Source organism: Anser anser, assembly GCF_964211835.1.
Source record: "Anser anser genome assembly, chromosome: 6".
Lineage (NCBI taxonomy): Eukaryota > Metazoa > Chordata > Aves > Anseriformes > Anatidae > Anser > Anser anser.
The window spans coordinates 7,876,015-7,896,119 of record NC_139726.1 but is presented as its reverse complement, the minus strand read 5'-3'; the positions used below and the strand labels follow the sequence as shown (position 1 = coordinate 7,896,119).

At 37.4% G+C, this 20,105-nt stretch overlaps 1 protein-coding gene across 20 annotated transcripts in view; it reads right to left on the bottom strand.

The window, feature by feature from the left end:
* Positions 1–20,105, bottom strand: part of NCKAP5 (NCK associated protein 5) — a 439,736-nt gene that overhangs the window by 169,618 nt on the left and 250,013 nt on the right. For 18 of the 20 annotated variants that reach the window (XM_083841922.1, XM_083841921.1, XM_083841907.1 and 15 more), the window contains one exon: positions 18,642–18,775. The exons of 1 other annotated variant lie outside the window; for it this stretch is intronic. In XM_083841922.1, coding sequence (XP_083698048.1) covers positions 18,642–18,775 — 134 coding nt within the window. Of the gene's footprint in view, positions 1–18,641; positions 18,776–20,105 lie in introns of those variants that run through there. One more of the 20 variants, XM_083841919.1, reaches the window with a different exon arrangement.

Sequence of the window (20,105 nt, the reverse complement as noted above, 5' to 3'; positions counted from 1 at the left end):
TTTTCATATCCTCTTGTTCTCTTTCCAAAATGATTTCAGAGTGAATTAATGACATTTATAATAATCTACTATGTTCATAAATTTCAAAGATATGATCCGCTGGTACTCCATTTATCAGAAAGCTAGGTATCGCAGTTGTAGTTTTTAATACAATAAACCTTTTAAATCAGCTTTAACAGAACTCAATCAGAATGTGCTTACAGTAAGCAATATTCTGTACTGGACCTGCAAATTGTTTATTGAAATAGACTCATCTATGCTACATCAAACCACAAATTTCAAAATTATGCAGTGTTTTTTTTTTTTTTTTTCCCTTCCAAAGATTTTATCGTTGAACTGATTTGGAAGCCTACAGACCCACAGCACTGGATAACTGGGGCTTCCATGGTCTGAATTAGCGAGAGGACTGGCACTTACTGAAAATTTCATTTCACTGGACAGGCACCTTTAGAAACGTCTATCAGGTATTTTTCAAGCTAGGGTCCCCAGTGCCCTCCTATTGGAAAAAAAAAAAAAAAAAAAAGTTCTTGTATTATCAGCAGCACACTGGTGGTTACACCATGCAGTTTGGAAATTCAGGTAGGAAAAGAGTTTCCTGACATCCAGCAACACTGTTCTCTCCCACTTACCCCATTTTTATTGTGTAATTTTAATCTTTTTAGAATTTTTTAAATCATTTCAATGCTGCTTACTAGCCTTGATTTACTATTACCCCACTATGCTTTTCAAATAAGCTTCAACTTGTTATGAAGAACTCAATTCTACTACGTGCTTTATGAAATGCAACACGGAGTCAAGACCTGGACTTTGATTCTCAGGCATGCCACTGTTTTACCAAATAAACAAAGATTTACTGTGCAAAACACTGAATTCTGTAGGTAAGAAGTCCCATATATAAAAGTTTACATACAAATTTACTTTATTCTCATAGTGTTTTCTTCTGTTTTTTTCACAGAGTGCATGAAGTGGGGGGAATGAAATCCACAACTCAGATGTGCTGGGTTATTCAGCCCTCGACTCCCCCAGCTGAGGTCTGAGCCCAGAATAGTTCCTGATGATGTCCTGGGGCACACCTCCTGTATCTGAAAGCCCATGCAAGGGAGCGCTCAAAACTCATATAAATTTATCATGAGGTAAGTGCAGCCTGTTTAACGAGGTTATTTTCTTAAAGGAGAGATGATTCAGACCCTTTTCCATGCACATCCCACTGGGGAATTTGATTTTATTGTTTTAAAACTCTTGGGGAAGGTCTTGTGTCCATGTTCTAACACCCTATGTCTTAAAGAACTGTCACCAAACCTAAAAGTTTGTGACAAGCATTATTCTCTTTTCAAAATTTTATTGAAAAATCTTGACAAGAAGCTTTTCAGTATTTGCTTCCTTAGTAAGCACAAGTTACCCGGATTTACCTTTCCTGGTTTTGGCAAGGGAGACAAGACCTAGAAAGCTTCTTTCCTTTTCCTGCTTGGTTCCCTCAGAAGTGGCTGTTCTGGATCCTCATGAAAGGGAGTTAGCTGGCTGAGTCTGAGCAGAGGGGTACGTTTTCCATGGCACAATCACCATATTTGCCCATTTCATGACACAACTACGTGATTTTTTCAATCATACCTGCTTCAAGTGGACATGCTCTTTGGCTCTGATTCATTAGGAACACAATACCAAACACCACACTGGATTACATACACACAAGGCTCTCTTCAGCGGTCCGCAAGACAGACTTTTTATGAGCATACACATACAACCACTTTCCAAGACATCAAGGCTGACTGATGTCCTGCCACCGAGTATGGGGTTAGAAACGATGGGATCAGCAGGCACTTGAAACACCGACATGGCTTCCATTAAAAGCAATCTGCCTGTGAAAAACTTGACATTCAGTTAGAGTTCATTTGTGTCTTTTCATTTGCACACATTTTTTTTTTTTTTTTTAACCAGGTAGGCGGATTAGATTTGCAGTTACCAAAGTTTTCTTTCAGTGTTTAAATATCTCCCTTTCTACTTCTTGATGCTATTTATAATTTCACGGCAATATTAGTAAATAGTTCAGAATTGCTCTGCTTGCTTAACTGTAAAGCATCATTATTTTCATTTAGGAGCCAACAAAGAAAAAAAAATCCCAAGAAATCTGGAGTCAGTTTTATAATCTTTTTGTAGAGCCAACTGATTTAGATACTGAAAAACAAAGAGCAAAACATGTTTACACAAGTGTTCCTTCACCAAAAAAAAAATAAAAAATTAAAAAAAAAAATTCAAGCTAAGTACTGGCTGAATTATTAGCAAGAGATAATATTGTTTATTAGGCTTGTATCGGCTTCTTTACAAATATCTCTATTTCCATAGACCAGGAAGGCAATGACACAGTTACTACCACCAGATAATTCCTTCTTCCATTTTGTAAATTAATGTATTTTTCAAATGTAGATTTTAAATTTCTGAAAGTGTGATTATTTCTCCTCTAAAGCACAGCTTATCTTCCTAACATAATTTGCTGAATGTTATTTCTGCAAGAGGTGCATGCTCTTCATCAAAACCACTGCTGCAGCTCAAATAACCAAGCTAACTTTAAATGAGCTGGCTCAGCTCCTGATCAACAGCACTACATCAAGGAGCTTGGTGCAGGGCAGTCAACAGAATATTCATCTGTGGAACAGGAAAGCTTAGAGAATACACTGCTAAATACGCTATGTGGGGGGCTGCATTACTCACTGAATGCCAGCTCAAATACCTGCGTGTTAGCTACCATCCCAATTCGGATTTATCTCTAAGTGTTCTGGCAGGGGGAGGAATGCTATTTTGCTTTTTAATTGATCTGTGTGGCTTTACAGGTTATTAGTTAACTGTAAAAGCAACATGTTTCTTGGAAAATCATTATAGAGCAGGTAAATCAAGTATGCTGTCAGAATGCCTACAGTGGGATTTTTGCATTCTTTCTAGCTTGAGCAAAACTAAGTACACACAACACATAGTGGCACATGCACTTAGAGACTTTACCGAGAAGTGTTAATATAAATCATTAAGAAGTAAGTGGTACAGGATACTCATATCCTTTATTTATTCCCTATGCATTTACAAAATTGACGGTGATATCATTTACAAAAAAAAAAAAAATCAGCAATGTTTTGTTCTTGTCTACATAGCAGAAATAAACACTCAGCACAACAATTGGCTAGCACTTTTAGAATGTTAAATTAATCTCAATGCTGCAGACATAAATTTATGTTAGAATTGCACAAAAATATATGGGGGCTAAACAAGATGCTGGAAATAAAATATATTCTCATCTACTATATTTACGGGATCACAAAATCACTGGTCCACTTCAACTTAAGCAAGACAGAATGAAATCACATCCTCAAAAGAATTAGTTAAACAGTCCTAATCCTTCATCTTCTAAATCCAGCCCTACCTCTCAGCCTTCGTATTGTTTAATCTGAAGAAGAGAGGACTGTCATCTAGTTCTCTGAATGCCGTGGTGATTAACCCTTCCAAATGAGAACGTGGGGCACAGAGGGAAGATTCAAAGTGATTAAGATTCCACATCTGACTCAGATGATATTTTTAACTAAAAATGTGCCTAACCATTTTAGATATGCTAAACAGTAGCAAATGCAGAGCAAATGGCAAAGTCTCTCCTGGAAGCAAGAATAATAATACTGTCCATCCAGAAACTCTGCTGGGTGTTTTAACTGAAGGAGAAGATCCACGTAACCAGAGGGCTGAAGGATGAACAAGTAAGAGAAGACAGATAAGAAAGGCTTCATGCACTGTGCAAGGCATTGGTAAGACCCATCTGAAATATATGTTCAGACCACCTATTTCTGGGAAAAATTAATTCATATTTGAACAGGCACAGGAAAGAGGCTGAAAGAGCTAGGTAAGTTAAGTTTGGTAAAGCAAAGCTTCAGTGGGGACAGCATTAGTCAACGTGTATTTATTTAAATGAAGGTGATACAAGAACAAATAGGCCTGCATCGAGCAGTACTGTATGTCCAACAAATCCGAGCAGCTGAGGCCAGACCAGTCGTGCCATAGCAGCAGAGGGACAGAACAACTGCTCAACAGGGCGTGCGACCAGATTGCAGAAGGATTACGGGCCAGGACTGCTTTGACAAGGTGGGGGATGAACCTCTTGGCCCAATTTTAGACCCAAAAGTTTCTGGGCATTAAATACCTGTCAAATAAGTACAGCAAGTCAAGAAAACAGTGAGCTAAACTACCTGGTTATGTTATGAATTACAAATTATTCTCCAATACATGCATATTGTTTTATATTTGTAACTAGATTAATATCCATATGAAAATGCCAGATTATTTTAAATATAGACCCCATGCATTTTAGATTTAAAATGTTATTAACTACTCAATTTCCTTCATAAATTGGAAGGTAAGGTTCTGAAGAACCTAGACAAAATCATGACGCAGAGCTTTTCTCAGTGCAGAGTACTTCATTTCACCAGAATTTTGCCAACCCCAATACTGCTCCAGTAGCACACACCAACCTAATAATAAAAGGTTATTTCACATTTTTACATACTGCAGATGCCAACGATTCAGAAAGAATCCCCCTCCTTAATTCAGCAGGATTAGGGAACCTCTTAAACAACCTCAATCACATTTCTCATCCTGCCAGCACCACAAGGCATCACGATGCATGTGTTTCACATCACGCTTGCCAGTATAATTGTCCTATTACAAACACACTGAGAAAATACATACAGAGCTCCAATAAACACCAAGTATGTCACAAAATATGCAACAGAGGGCTCACAATGAAACGTGGTCAAGTCTGGAATGGGAAAAAAATTGCTCGTTAGTTTGCAATACTACAAATTTCAGCAGTTCAGTACAGGACTGCTACAGCTAAACAAAACCCAGAATATTTCAGGTATTTTTACAGAAAGAATACTGACTGAAGTATGAAACTAGTGAAACGTGTGACCCATTTTACTTCCTTGTATCCACTTCTGCAACAAACATTTCAGAAACAAATCCAAATGGCCTCTGTGAAACTCTACTATATTAAAAAAAAAAAATCAAGTATTCCTCATTCTTCCTCTAACAAGTTCTACAGTAAATTCACAAGAATATAACATACTCTCCCACTATTCACTACTGCATAGTCGAAGACAAAATGAGCTCTTTTCTCTGGGAAGGGTTGAGATTAAAATATAAGAACAGAATTTGAGACACATTTTGCCTTGCATTGACAGTTGGGTTGGTTCTTGATATCTTTTTCTCTGCAATTTAAGAACACGTGCCTTTGTAGCAGCAGCAATGTACAGTGCTTGAGAGGTTAAGAAACACTTTGTCTTGTAGCAGAATTCATATTCTGAGCTATGTTTGCATTCAACAAGCAAGGGGGGAGATTTCCACAGTACACCATTTTTAACAAAGATTCATTTTGATATACCATAAGCTAAAGGCAACTTTGAAGTCCGTCAACTCCCTGGATTTTTAAGCTACTGATTGCCTCTGCTCTGCCTTACCTACCTTTCAGAAAGTAGTACAGGTGGTCAGAATTTTCTGTTTTCTTATTTAGTTTTAGTTTTTCTCGTAAAAAGGAATATACACAAAGGTCTACTGTGATTTACTCATTATCAATGCATGATATATACCCAACTAGCTTTCTCCTGTTTAGTAGGTACAAACTGGAAGGAATCTGAGCACAACTTAAGACAAAGAGAACACAGCAATAAAACCCGAATCAACTCCGTGCCTCTAAAAAGGCGTTACGATGATGGATGAAACCCATAGCTAAAGACAGAAAAAGGTTACCTTCTGATTAGGCAAGGTGGTATATCAACCCATGCCACATTCATTCAATTAATAGACTCTGCAGCTTGCAAACGCTGATAAGGGCACTACAACTTAATGATCTAATCTGCGCTCCTAGAGAATGAAAACTTAGTTCAAAACAGACAGCATACTTGGATTTCCAATGCAGTCACAATGTATGGCAAGATGTACTTTCTCTGCTAGGCCTGCAGTGCACTAGCATAGGAAAAAAATGAAGAAATAAATCTCACAAATACAGAAGAAGAAAAGGGCGGATTAAAAAAGCTTGCAGGAAAAGGTATGTCAAGTTCTGAAGTGCAGCCCAACACCGTGCTCAAAACCAGGAGACTGCAGAGATGTCTGTTCCCTTCCAGCATTAAGCCTCATTGTCTGACACCTCGAAACCACCTTTCTCATGACAAACCCAACTCCCTCAGCATGCCACTTCTTCCTTTAAGAAGAGCAAGAAGAAGAGGACCTTTAACCGAGATCTGCATCCAGGGAGGATAATGGATGATTTCTGAAATATGTGTTTACCTAATGCTATTTAATACATAATTGTATTGAAGGGTAGCACTGCCCAATTAGCAAAATTCCAGATTATGAGGCAGACTTTACAAATGGAATTAAAACCAAGTTACACTGAAATAATCATTCATATCAATCTACATTTTCTTACAGTATCTGCAAACTGAAGCATACATTATGACTAAAGATAATCACATGGCAATGCTTTGCAATGAAAGCTATCTGCAATAGCAGACAGTAATTATTACTAAACTGTAGCAGAATCCCTATGGAGTTAGGTATTATAACCATATTAGTCGTACAGGTTCAGCATGATTAATGACACTGGAAAAAAAAAAAAAAGATTTAAAGCAATAAATGCCTTACAGGAAAAGCCCATGGCAAGTACCCAGGTCCAATCCCGCCACAAACTAGACACAGTTAACTCTTGTCTTGCATTTCTAGGGCAGTCATCTAGCGTCCTTCAGGAGTTGGTGAGGATCTGGCCCACCAATTCTCCTTGCCTGGTTGAATAGCTTGAATCATGTTATAAGATTTAAAACTGCATTGTTTGTCCTTTAATGCTTTCTTCATCCTTAAGAAGGGAAATGTCCATTCCTCTCCAGGAGTTATTCCCTCTGTTAGGTCTAGATCCAAATTCAGTGACAATCCTAAAACTTTTCCTCAAACAGGACTGAATAAAGACCTCATAGCTGTCCTTCCTGATACTGACTGACTATAAACAAGCTTTTTTTCGCCTTTTTTTTTTTCAGTCACATTTTCCCTCTAAGCAAATTCCATGACAGACCTCAAGAAAATGAACAATCTACATCCATGCAGCTGAAACAAACTTATTCTGCCTTCAGGGCACAAATCCCCGAGGATGCATCTGTAAAGTACCTAGCAAAATGCAGTACCAGAGTTAAGAGATGAACAGTTAGAAGAACTAAACCTATAAGCCTATACAAGAGTAGCACATCCCATCGTGTTCTCTTCATGTTTGTCATACACCCAGAGAAGCAAAACTCTGAAACAGAGGGTTTGTGCCTTACAGCTTTTCAGCGTTAAATATACTCGCTGCAACTTTTAATAATCATATTTGAAAGTTGCTCACAGGGGAAAACACACACCCAAAACATTTTGATAAAAGAAAAAGATTATAACTAAATTTTTAAGTTGCCCTGTCCAGTTCTGAGCACTGACAACAAATTAACTGCTGCATGGCCTGTTACATTAGAACAATACTGTAGAATAATTACAAGTTCTAAGATAAAATTACCATAATAATTCTCCTGTGAAACAATCCAATCTACACAGGCTACAAATTGCTGCTAGGTTGAAAAAATATATTACCACTTCAAGTCAGGCAGAAAAAATATTCTGTTTCCATTAGTTAATATAGCTACTTAAGAGGTTATGCAGAGCAAGATGACAAACTGATTATATTTACAAATTCTGTACTGGTCACGTTCAGAGACCAGCTGCTTACTTGCACACCAGCAGTAGGAATTGGCTGAGCAAAATGTGAGTAAAAATTCTACAACAGGTTGTCACTGACTAGAGCGAATAGCCCAGCCTACGGGGCCCACCTTTGGGTAGAACAGGCAATGTGATGCTGGGCAGGTCTCTGTGCACGTTTCTCAATTATTCTGCCACCTGGGCCATTTCCGTGCTCCTTGGAGAAAGCCCTTTTCTCCTCTAGGCCTCGTACACACATGAGAAAACTTGTTTTGAGATCCCTACAAGACGAAGCATTCACCTATTATTCTACGCTGAGAGGTAACATCCAGGATTTCATGTTCCTATCCCTTGCAGCACAAATCTGCACATCTGTACTATGTAAGGCAACAAACTACTCAAGGGTACCTGAAGTACTTTTTTCCTCCAGATTTTAATAAGAGCAGAATGCACACTAGTACCTTAAAAAGGCTGAGCACTTTTCTGGATCAGATTTATATCTGCTTGGAATTAGAAAGGAAGTGTAAGCTTCTCCTTCTTAGTTTGTTGTAAGATTGTAAAGGTAAAATTTGGACTCAGTCAACCAACGGTCCGTTGAAGAACTCCAATCACACTCATAAAAGAGAAGCATCACTATCAAGATCATTTAGTTTTATGTCAGCTTTTTAATCATAATATTCCCTCATAATTTAATTTGTACTGTACCTAACACCATCAATCTGAATATGCTCCACTGCCCATTAATGATATATTTACAGTTTACAACACAAATTTTATAGGACAGGAGAATTATTAATACAAGCCACCTCAAGCACCTACCAGAAAAACAACCACCACAAAAATCCTGATCATAAACTCACATTTCTCTGTGAAGCATTAGTAAAGAAAAACAGTCTATAAGCTGTTGCACATCAGTTATCTCTATCAAGTATATGTTTGCTATCAAGTGACAAAAGGAACCACAAGTGTGACAGGATCAGTAAATTAAAATGGGATAAATCCATGTTATCTGAGCAGTGAACTTAAAATCTAATCATGCAATCAGATTCAGATCAGTCTCAACTAGCATTCTACATATTGATTTTTGGAATGCTTGTCTTTTTGACTCTCCAGGAGAACTGCCCGCTCTCAAGAAACGAGTCTCAAAGCGTAGGTGGCACACGTACACGTGGCAAAAAGTAAGTGTAAGTATGCGTGAAGAGTGTAAGACAGCCAGTTGTGAAGGGCACAGGCAATGGAAGTTTCAAAACAGTCCTGTGCTTTCCATTTTGTGTTTTCTTCCTTCCTAGGAAAAGGGTATCTAACAAAAGGTACCACCGGACAGCACTGTAAGGCAACAGAGGACCTTAAGGACAGACTGAGTCATCGTGTTGGTGTAGAAAACAACTCCGGGAGACAATCCTGCAGCTCAAACCAGACTGATGCTTTTAAAAAGACATCCTTACCGCAATCATCCGTGACAGACCCTAAAGTAACATCTGCTCTCTGCCTGCTTTCTTCTCGCTGTTTGCTTTGTCTAGTTTAACTTCTCTGATCATTTTACTGGGACATGATCTTCATTTAAACAGATCTCTTTGAATTACTGAATTCAAAAATGTCAACGAATGCTGCCTCAAAGGTGACTGTAATATATTCTATTGTAAGGATTCAAGATCTTTATCACTACATTGTCTTTCTCTCACAGGTATTCAGTCCATTTCCTTTTTAATATTCTTTTGTTATACAGGTAGTATGAAATGAAGATAATCTTTTTCAAGGACAGAGGTACACATATAATCTGAAGTAGGGATTTTTTCCACTTTTAGGTTCAGAAAGGTGGATCTGGCTTTTACGTGCTGAGCAAAACAGACTGTTGAAGACTTCCATCCCACTGCAACGTCACACTCACTGTTTTGGTAGGGTAGGGATCATGGTGGAAAGCATTACTGATATTTTAAAAAGCTCTTTACTATAGGAAAGGCCTTCTTTTTTGAAACCTAGGAACTTTAAGATTATATGAAGCCATTCTTTACTATGCACTTCTTTAAAGCATATAAATAGTAAAGTCCATTAACAAAGAGCATACAGAATTAACAGAATTATATACTCAATACACAAAATTAAATATACACAATATATAAATATATTAGCCAAGGCAATCTCCCATTTTGATATTTTTAAAGCACACCTGAACTTTTAACAAACGCACACAGGTGATTTATAGTTTTATGACTGCGATCTAGACAGAAGCTTGTCACCTGTAAATATATTGCTTATGATCTCTTCTACAAACAATGAAAAATTATTCTAATACATTGGGTTGGCAGGAGTTCCTAATGAGACAAGTAAGGGATTGACCTCACATCTCAGGACATGGGAACATCACAATTTTTTCCATCATGAAAAAGCTTTCCCAGAGCAGATCATCTGTAGCCGCCACTAAGGATTTAGCGCCTGATTCTAGCCATGTTCTAACTTCAAAAGCGATGCGAGAGACACACTACAGAGCATTGCTAACCACAGCACTTCCTGTATGAGTACATTTAAGTCAAAAAAATAATAATATCCTAGGAGAGTTTCTCCAAACCTACTTATTAGAGCACAAGCAACTGAACTGAGCACTGGGACCATAATTGTTTTGTCTTCTTTATGAATATTATTGTGGAACCATATCTGAATTTTATAAACTGCAAATCAGTCTAATCTTCTGTGCACAATTCCGTATTTATATACAATTAAATAACACTCCCTTGGGACTTCACTCATTCTCCAGACTGCCTACACACATAATTGTCAGTGGTGGTTTGGGTATGGTTGATGCCTGTGAGTACAATCGAGAAATCCTGGCTCAATGGAACCCACTTACGTTATCTTAATTTTTTAACTGGTTTTCTTCCACATTCCATCTTGCGATCTCAGATCATCCTTGTTGGTCTTTATTGGTGTATTTATGCTATTACTTTCCTTCAGGGAAGACTAAGACAGAACAGCTGCTAAGCATTCCTGCTTTCCCATCTATTACATGCTCTTCTGTCTCATATCTTGCACATGCTTTTCTGTTTATAATCACTTTTAATCCTTTTATAATCTTTGCAAAAATGCCTTAGCTGTATATGCAAATATAAATATATACATGTATATATATGTCCATATATATCAATCATACTTCCAAATAAAAAAGAGATGTCAAGTATGAAGGAGTTTAGTCTTTTGTGTAAGGGGGTAATCATGCACGGGCACACCAAGGCAAAGTATGAATAAAAAGTGATGACAATCTTCCAGCTTAATTAGGGCAGGTTCTTTCCTGAAAAATGGCTCTGAATTTACAATATGATGTTAAAACAAAGCATTTTAAGAGATGTTCTTCTTTTAAGAAGATACTTTCTATTATCAAATGGCTTGACTTAAAGGAAAAATTAAACCTAAGGAAAACAAATCATTTTCTGCTGATCTTTGCAGATCTTTTCCTCGCAGATGTGCTGATCTTTCTGCTGGTCCTTGGAATTAAAGTATCTATCATATCTAGCACAGAAATCTTTTTATTAAATATGTGAAGGAGTGTGTTGGTTTGAATAGTTCTTTTATATTGCATCAAGGAGTTGCAGAATAACACGTATAACTGTGACTTTCCTGCTTTCACAAGCTCAAAAGAAACCAAATGACAAGATCCACAGTAAAGAAGCAGTCAGTACTTGTGCTTGCATGTTCCAATGCAACTGTAAAAATACATCCATAAGAACAGCAAACCAGTACTAAGTAATTAGAAGCTCTCTTGACAGCCACAGGTCCTACCTACCTTTGGAAACATCCTACCATCCACGACTGCACAGCATTTAAGCAGCAGCATTACTCCATAACAGTACTTAGCTCCTATATCAGCACTTTCCTTTCATAAATGTAAACATGTTTTACAACCGAGAATTATCTGTAGCTAGGAATATCTACAAGAAATATACCTACTATCGTGCAAAATAAAATGCACAGAGCCGTGAACTTCAACAGGTAGAGGATTTTACAGTACATAAACACCAAACACGAACCTTAATCTCTTTAAACAGCAGTAACAAGGGAGTCTGCAATTTCACCCAAAAGAGGCTATCTCTGTCCTCTGACATAAAAGGGTCTGTAAACCCAATCACATAGTCCACACATGAATCCCTGCTCTTACTTTTGAGCACAATATTATTTGGAATATGCTTCCAGGAGTTTTCTTTAGCATAAGTGAGGATCTCACTTTGGGAATGAAACAGCCACATAAAGAGAGATTCTGGATACAAACCACTCACTGTCTAACACGGATAGGTTCTGCTTTATTGATGACCATGGTATGGGGAATGAGGAGAATATTCAAACCAGCTTTCTGTCACAAAAAAGCAAGGAGTAGAGTAGATAACATGCTGTGTGTGGACCCATGTATGGTAACCTACCGTTAACTTGGAGTGAAAATTTTAATGTCTTACATTTTTGCTAGGTTTTTCTTTACCTGTCATTACCCTAGACAGGGTAAACCATCTACTACTACTATGGTGCTACTCTACTACATTATGCAAAGGAAGGAAAAAAACACAACGCAATGTCCTATTAAATTGTAGTGCTACACAGGAGAACAGAGGAAACAGAATCATTTCATGCTCTGATAAATCTAATATCAGGCAATAGATGCAACTGTCCATAAATACAAGTATGATGCATACTGCCAGCATACAAATACAGACCAAAACCCGGATTTTCTGAGCACACAGATAACCATCTTTTTTTTCTGTGAAGACAAAGATTACCTAGTTACCTGGAACCCTTGAGAGAAGCTTTCATCAACTATGAGCTGTCATGAAACTGCACTACATGATTTACTACTGTGTTGGGGTACCAAAATAAAGCTTCCCCTTAATGTAGCTTCAGTGCCTGAAGAGTCCACAGAAGTTCAGGATCTCCACATACCTCTCCATGTGTTTACAATAATGTCTGAAGCAGAGCAATCCATTGCTCTGTAAAAGTGTTACATATGTCAATGTATGTTGCACAACATAGTCTCATAGAACTTTTGCTCCTTGTCTGACTTCTGTGTTTTGAGTTTACAGATTCTTCAGTATTCTGCGGTCACTCTGACCTCACAGCTTGTTTTCCTTCGCAACTTCATTATGAAAATATGTATAGCTCATCCAGATGGTTTCTAACATCAGAATGAGAATTTGAAGCAAACTGAGGTAACAAACTCTTCGAAGATATTTCTCATGAGTATGTACCTTCAAAACTACAGTATTCAGATAAAAAAAAATGAAAAAATGAAGCTTGATAAGTTATAAAATTCCTTTTTTCTTCCTGTTGGTAAAACAACATGACACTACAATGTTCAGTCCAGTCTAGCCTGTGAAATGGGACTAAAACTCCCATACAACTTGAGGTGAGCTCCTCTTCTGGCTTAAGTGCAGGGGTTTGGTAAAACCATTCTTTTATTTTCTGCCACGTAAGAACTATTCACACAAAAGCTCCTTGATCTTACTTAAAACAGTGCTTGACACTTCTGAGCAAGGATTAGGGATGAAATATGTACCCGAGCGTTGTACATGCACATAAATAAAAATACTAATATGCTCACCCCATCAGTGTTAATCTAAAAGAAACTTCATCCTTTTACTCTGTCAATTCTAATCAAAAGCCCAGATCGATATTCTAAGCATTAGGTCAAAGCCCCAGTAAAATGCTATTCATGCCACGTCCTGAGGCTTAGCAAGGCGAGCCAAGAGCTGAGCATCCCTCCAGTGAAAGCACCCTGCCCAGCGCCCTGCGAGCAGCAGCTCCGGAGCTGATGCCTGCGACCCTGACAGCAGACCCCTCACACACCCCGTACACCACCCAGGCCTCCCAGCACTCCCAGACCAGGGTGGGAGCAAGCTGGAGCAGGGGAAAAGTGTGAGGAGGAAGGAGCAGCAGGGACAAAGTGGCGTGGCCAAGGTCAACCTAGCAAAACGTGTCTGAGGATGGACGTCTTGTAGCCAGCAGCAAAGCAGGCAGTAAGTGTAGGAGTGAGACACGCACCCGACATGGAACACTTTCAAGTCCCTAAGTTTAGTTTCATGTTTATTCACTAGTTTTCTACATGACATTTCACACAGGCACATCTAGTGAAATCCAGGGGTACCTAAAAGCCTCTGGGTTTTGTGAGGCAGTATGACAAGGCCAGCCTTTGATACAAATGCTATCTTTGTGACCACCTGCCCCCCCTTATGCATAGGCCTGACCTTATGCTCAGGCCGCTTGGGGAGGACAAGAGATTTCTGCAGAACTATACAAACAAGAAGAGGAAAACTGTAGACAGCTCCTTCTGTGATACTTCTCATAGAAAAGGAACGAATTCCTACACAGTATTTTGTTCATCCCTGCTATGAGAAAATCAGAGGAATAGCATAAATTGCTGCCAGGAGAGCATTTTAATCACCCAGAAATGATACTGAAATGCTATTAATGGTTTAAATTGGCATTCAATGGACATTAGACAAACTGACCGACCACAGGAGCTACAGATACATCCTGCTGGTTTATACTTTCAGAAATGATCTCTGCTCTATATAGACCACCAGTCATGGCAGTAAGGCCTCTCTGAAGCGCAAGCAGGTGGCGACCTCTCGCACTCTCACATCAAGCAGATGTGACAGGGTTAGAAATGATGATGTGATGATGTTGGAAATGGGAAAGATCTCTTTGTCACAATTGCTAGGAAAACTGTTATCATCTCCACTCACCTGTGGACAAGCCCGAATAGAGCAAGAGGAATTAAAAATAGTTGGAGAAAAGCACGTAGGCTATGCTCAAAATAATGGACACACAGTCCTTTCACACAAAGTGCTATCAGATTTGTAGGAGTCACGTTTCCCCTCGTCAGAAGTGACAGGCTTAACCCTAGGGTCAACACTAATGTGAGGGGAATGCTGAAATACAGTCTAATGAGAATTACACTCATCCCATTTGCAGGACCCTGGCAGACCAAACAAGGATCATTTCCTACTATTCCAGTAACATCTCTTCCTAAAAGCCTGAGGCAGCTTTCCAGTCACAGGCATCGATACCTATAAACAACATCGTCTTAACTGAAAGAATTTTTTAAATTTACCCAAAGGGGATTTTAAGGATTTGATACCAGTCTCCTCAATTATTGTTTAAAGATATACTTTGCAATGGTGTGCTCTATTAAAGCGGTTCCATTTAGACCAAAACACTAATCAAAATAACTTAAGTAAAGCTACTTCTTTTACTGCTTTAACATTTAATCCCAGTTTGGAGTCACATGTACTGTATGCGCTCAACAAAAAACAATTTGTATTACTTACTGATATATAGCAGAGAAATGTAATCAATTTATATTGCGTACATCAGTGTGCTTTTTAGAGTGAAACTATAAATCACACCTACTGCTTCGGGCAGGGTTGCTGTGTTTCTGCTCCTACTGCTGTAGGAAGACGCTGAAATTAGGAAAAGGACAGTTGAATCTAAGAACAAGGAGATACACAAGACAGTGGTTGTATTTTCTTCTCTAATGTCAAAAATGGAACATGTCCAAGGAGGAGCTAATGTTAAACTGTGAGCCATCAAAAATAAATAAAATAAAAATAAAAATAAAAATAAATAAATCCAGAAGAATTGACCCAATTTCTTCCAGAGCTGGATAAAGAGACAGCAGGCATAATACTAACCAGAATGCTAACCTGTCAGTATATGCATGAGAGATGCCAACAATCAAAATGGAGAAATCGGACTACATGACACTATCTTGGAAGAAACTGGGTGATAGGTATTTATAGGGTTAGTCACTGTGCATTTAAGCAACATTCATCTGTACACTGCCGTGCCAAAAAGGGCCTTATGTAATAACAGAGTAGCTGTAGTAAAGCAACAGATCTCTATGGTTTTAAGAGAGAAACCTTCAAAGATTTCATCTCAAGGTGAGATTATACTAAGGCAATGAAAAAATAACTGCATTCAACTACAATGTAAAATCCCAGTTTTAGCATTAAATGTTTTGTTTTTCTCAGGATCTTTGCACACCTCTAATAAAATTAGAGAACGAATTTAAAACAGCATGGATACACCACTATGGAATTCTGGAAAAGAAGTTTGGTTTTAAAAGCTCTTTCTTCTTCTGTGTAACTGTCACATATTTATCAAACTAACCACTGTGTCATTTTAAGGCTCTGGCAGATTTATATAGATGTTAAGGAAGAGAACTTCGATTTACTTCAGACTCAACCTGGAATATTGCTTACTTGGTAAGAACAGAAACGTCAATCAATTAAAAAAAAAAACACAAAAAATCAAACAAAAAACCCTTGTGTTCTGAAGTCCTCAATCTCAAACTAGATGCTTATTTGATAGACTGAAGTCTTCACACAATTTCAGCGTGGAACAGCCAGCTTTCCTTGCCTGATTAGAAAGGTCAACTTACAGCTTTCATAGAATCGTGGAATCACGGAATCACAGAATGGTTTGGGCTGGAAGGGACCTATAAGATCACCTAATTCCAACCCCCCTGCTATCCACAAACCATTATGTTTCACTCTTTCAAAGAAAATATTTGAGATGCGAAGAAACACCCTCCAAATCGCAGCTTAACCAACTGTACTACATGTAAATGAACTCAGTTCAGGAATTACATAGATTTGAAAGATCTATGCTACAATACGTGTTCTTACTTTGGTCTATCTTCATTTGAAATCCAGAACGTTTGGGCCAAGAGTATTATTCTCTGGCCAGTTTCTTCTAAAGTACTTCTTATTTGCTTAATTTTAACATTTCCTATCACCACCTGTCTTTTCCCATTTAACTATGCTCAAACTGGAGAAAAAAGCCTCAAATCCTTCAAACAATACAGAATCTCCAAGGAACACAAGATTATCCTGTTGCCATTACTTGCTCAAACAGGGTGAGAAAAATACACTCATTTAGGGAGAAGGTCTGTACCTTAATATTCTACTAAATATAAGAAAAAGTAACCTCTAATATTCATAATGACAAACACAAGGTTTTAAAAGCAACTGAAGTATGTTTAAGTGAGGCATTCTCTTCCTAGCACTGGTCTACACTAAAATAAAATCATAGCACAACGAAGCCCATGGCAGTTTTCATCACTGGCAATAACAGGGCCAGCCTCAGGTGCTATTAATGAAAAGTGGTATTTAAGTTTGTCTTCAATTAGTATAGCTAACGTGCAGACAGTCTTGTAAGGAACATAACGCTGATTTAGACTGTATTCACTTTTATCTAAATCAGAGATACAAAAATAAAGAGACAAACAGCTTTAATCCAAAGAGCTTGTATCCCTCTGCTTCTTTATAGATAGAGCAAGCTAGACTGCAAATAAAATAATAGAAGAAAAAGCATGGATTAATTTGAAGATAGTGGACTTCAGGGATCCTAACTAATAATACAGTCATTCTTTTCAGAAATACTGTAGAAAAGAATCAGGCTACCACGGTTTCATAGGAATAATGAAGCTTTATCCTGAAAAGATCTGAATATGCAAGAGAGAAAATTTTACCAAGTTACTGGACACGTTATTCTGGAGACTGTTTGTTTCCTCTCACCTCTTCTTTCCTTTTTTTGTTTCTTAATCAGGACTGCACCAAGTTAAAAAGTTTATTTCAAAGGCTTCTAGTTATTGTAACTAGAATTATCGTTCTAAAATCAGCACCTCAGGAAATTCATCCATAAACAAAGATTAATATATAACACAATTTTCTAAACAAGAGTACAGGGTGTATTTAATTTGTGAATATTATGCAGGGACTCTGATAAGAATAAATAAAAATTGAAAACAAAAATCATAGAAAAACAGCAACAAAAAAAAGAAAAAAAAAGAAAATGAATAACATTTTTAGAGAAAGAATTTCAGACTTCTCTGAACACTTTTATAGTTTTTTGAAATCTAAAGAACATTAATGGAATTTTTCCAAAAACAAAATAACAGATCAGAACAAATTTTATTATTGCTATTAACTGCTTCTTCGTCGTTGCCTAGAAACCCAATCTCAGATAGAGGAGCAGCATGGCAGACACTGAGCAAAAAACCCTCAAGAACTAAAAAAAAAATAAAAATGAAAACCTTAAAAAAAAAAACAAAGGAAAAAACACATCCCACAGCTTGTTTTCATCATATGAAACTGAACTTGAACTTTTCAATGATTTGGGGGCCTAAGGGAATGAGACCTGAGGGACTGAGTTAAAATACTGGATCTTGATGGAAAATACACAACATAAAATTCCATTGTCTCTTTCAATTCTGGTTTGATTGTTTTGTTTCTGTTCACGTGACAAAAACAATAAAAAAATTCTATTTGATGTACAAGATCTCATCATGCCTCATAAAAACAATAAAGAACTCCAATCCTTAATGTGACCATCTGAATTAATAGTTTGTCTTCAATCCCCCTTTCAAGGCTGGCTCCCTTGTAAGCGGAGCTCTGCTCTAGCACAACGCTCTGCTCCAGTAAATGCAGGATGAGACGCTAAGCTTGTCCAAGAAGAATGATTACCTACCCGGTAAAAGGCATCACTTTTTTTGTCATTATTGAGATTGATCAAAACCACTGCTGTTGGTTAAGAGAAAAGCAACCAAACATTGACTTATTTTTGAGAAGTGAAGACCTGTACATCTTAGAATATTACCGGGAATTCTAACCAATACAAAATCCTGGAAATTAAAACGTTCACCGTTATAGTGAACAATGGCATAAGCCTTTTAAATTTTACCTCATGTAGAACAGTCACAACAGTCATTCAGCCAAAATCCTGCTACGTTTACAGAACTTCAGAGGGAAAGCAGTTTTTGCCTTAGATTCCACCCATTCAAGCTATGAAGAGGTTTGATCAGTCTTTTTGAACCAAAGTTTGTTCTTCCCTTATTTTGAATGTAATTTATTTGTGCAACATACCTGGAAAACTGTTCTTGTAGCCCACGCATCTGAGCTCTGCTACGCTCTGACTCCAGTGTTACCTCCCGTAATCTTTTTTCACTCTCAAGTCTTAAATGTCGTTCTTCCTCCAGCTCATGTATCAGTTTCTCACGCTGAAAGACCATAGAAAGTGATTTATTAATTGTACATGTAAAACACTTTTAGGATAAATTTTATATTTAATTTGGGAAAAATCATCAGTTAATCAACTATGCAGTCCAATCATTTTATTTTATTTTTGGAATGGCAATGATACACAGAATAACAAACGAGGGATTGAGAGCCTTTCATAATATCCCCATCACATTGAGCTACACTTACATAGCTCAGACTTACTGAAGTCAGCTTCAAAGCTATTTAAAACCAAACACTGTCCCTCTCCTTCTTCACCTCAACTCAAAATAAATTTTGCAAAAATATTTAAGATCTGTGATCTATCTTGCTTGGTGATAGATACAGGAAGCCTGAATCAAGTCACGATGGCAACTTGCACCCATCCCTTAATGATTCAGTCTCAAGAACAGAAAAGGACACGATTCTGCAGCCCTGGTTTTGCTGTAAACAAAACCAGAAAAATAAGACAAAACAAAAAACAAATAAAACAAAACCAAAAAATAAGGGGCAGGATTCTTGTCAGTAGGACAGAGTCTATTTGAGTTTATATATAGAAATACTATGACAAACATATGAATATGCCTGTAAGCACTGGGAGTCCAATAAATTATAGGAATAAAAATGCCATTAATTTTACTGCTAGTTCTCAAAGGCAAATAGATTATGCTTGTTGCTAATTCTTAAACTACAGGATCAAATATACCGTGCTACCTGGATATATCAACATTCGTCATGGAGTATCTGTGTTTTTTTTAAACTTCAGGTCCAGATACAAAAACATCACAGAAAAGCATCCTAATGATTTCAAAACTCTATTTAAAAAGTAGTAAAATGCAATTTAGGAAGAGCAGAATGAACTGAAAAGTTATAAAAAATGCTAATTTAATAAAAAAAATGTATGCACAGCCTTTTCCATGTGACCTTGTTACACAGAAATTAAATTAAATTAGATTTCTCCTTGTGCATTTAAATGGGATAAAAAGTCAATAATAATAATAAAAAAGCAATTAACATGGTACTGCATTATACTCCTCCAATGAAGGCGTTAGTTGCCTAAGGAAGGGTTAAGTTACTGTAAAGCTATGCTGGGTGCACCACCTATATGCTTTGAAAAATTTCTGTGTGCTTGGTGAATTGCGATTTGTAGCCTGTCAGACAGTCTGATGGAGTTCCATTGCTGACCTAAATTTTCATGACATGCCTGCAAAAAACTATCTAGAAATTATACATACAATTTCATTAGAAAATAACAAAGGCATCTTAGTGTTAAGCCATTAAATGGGAGAGATACATTATTTGTACAAGTCTTACAGCTATAAATCTTACTGG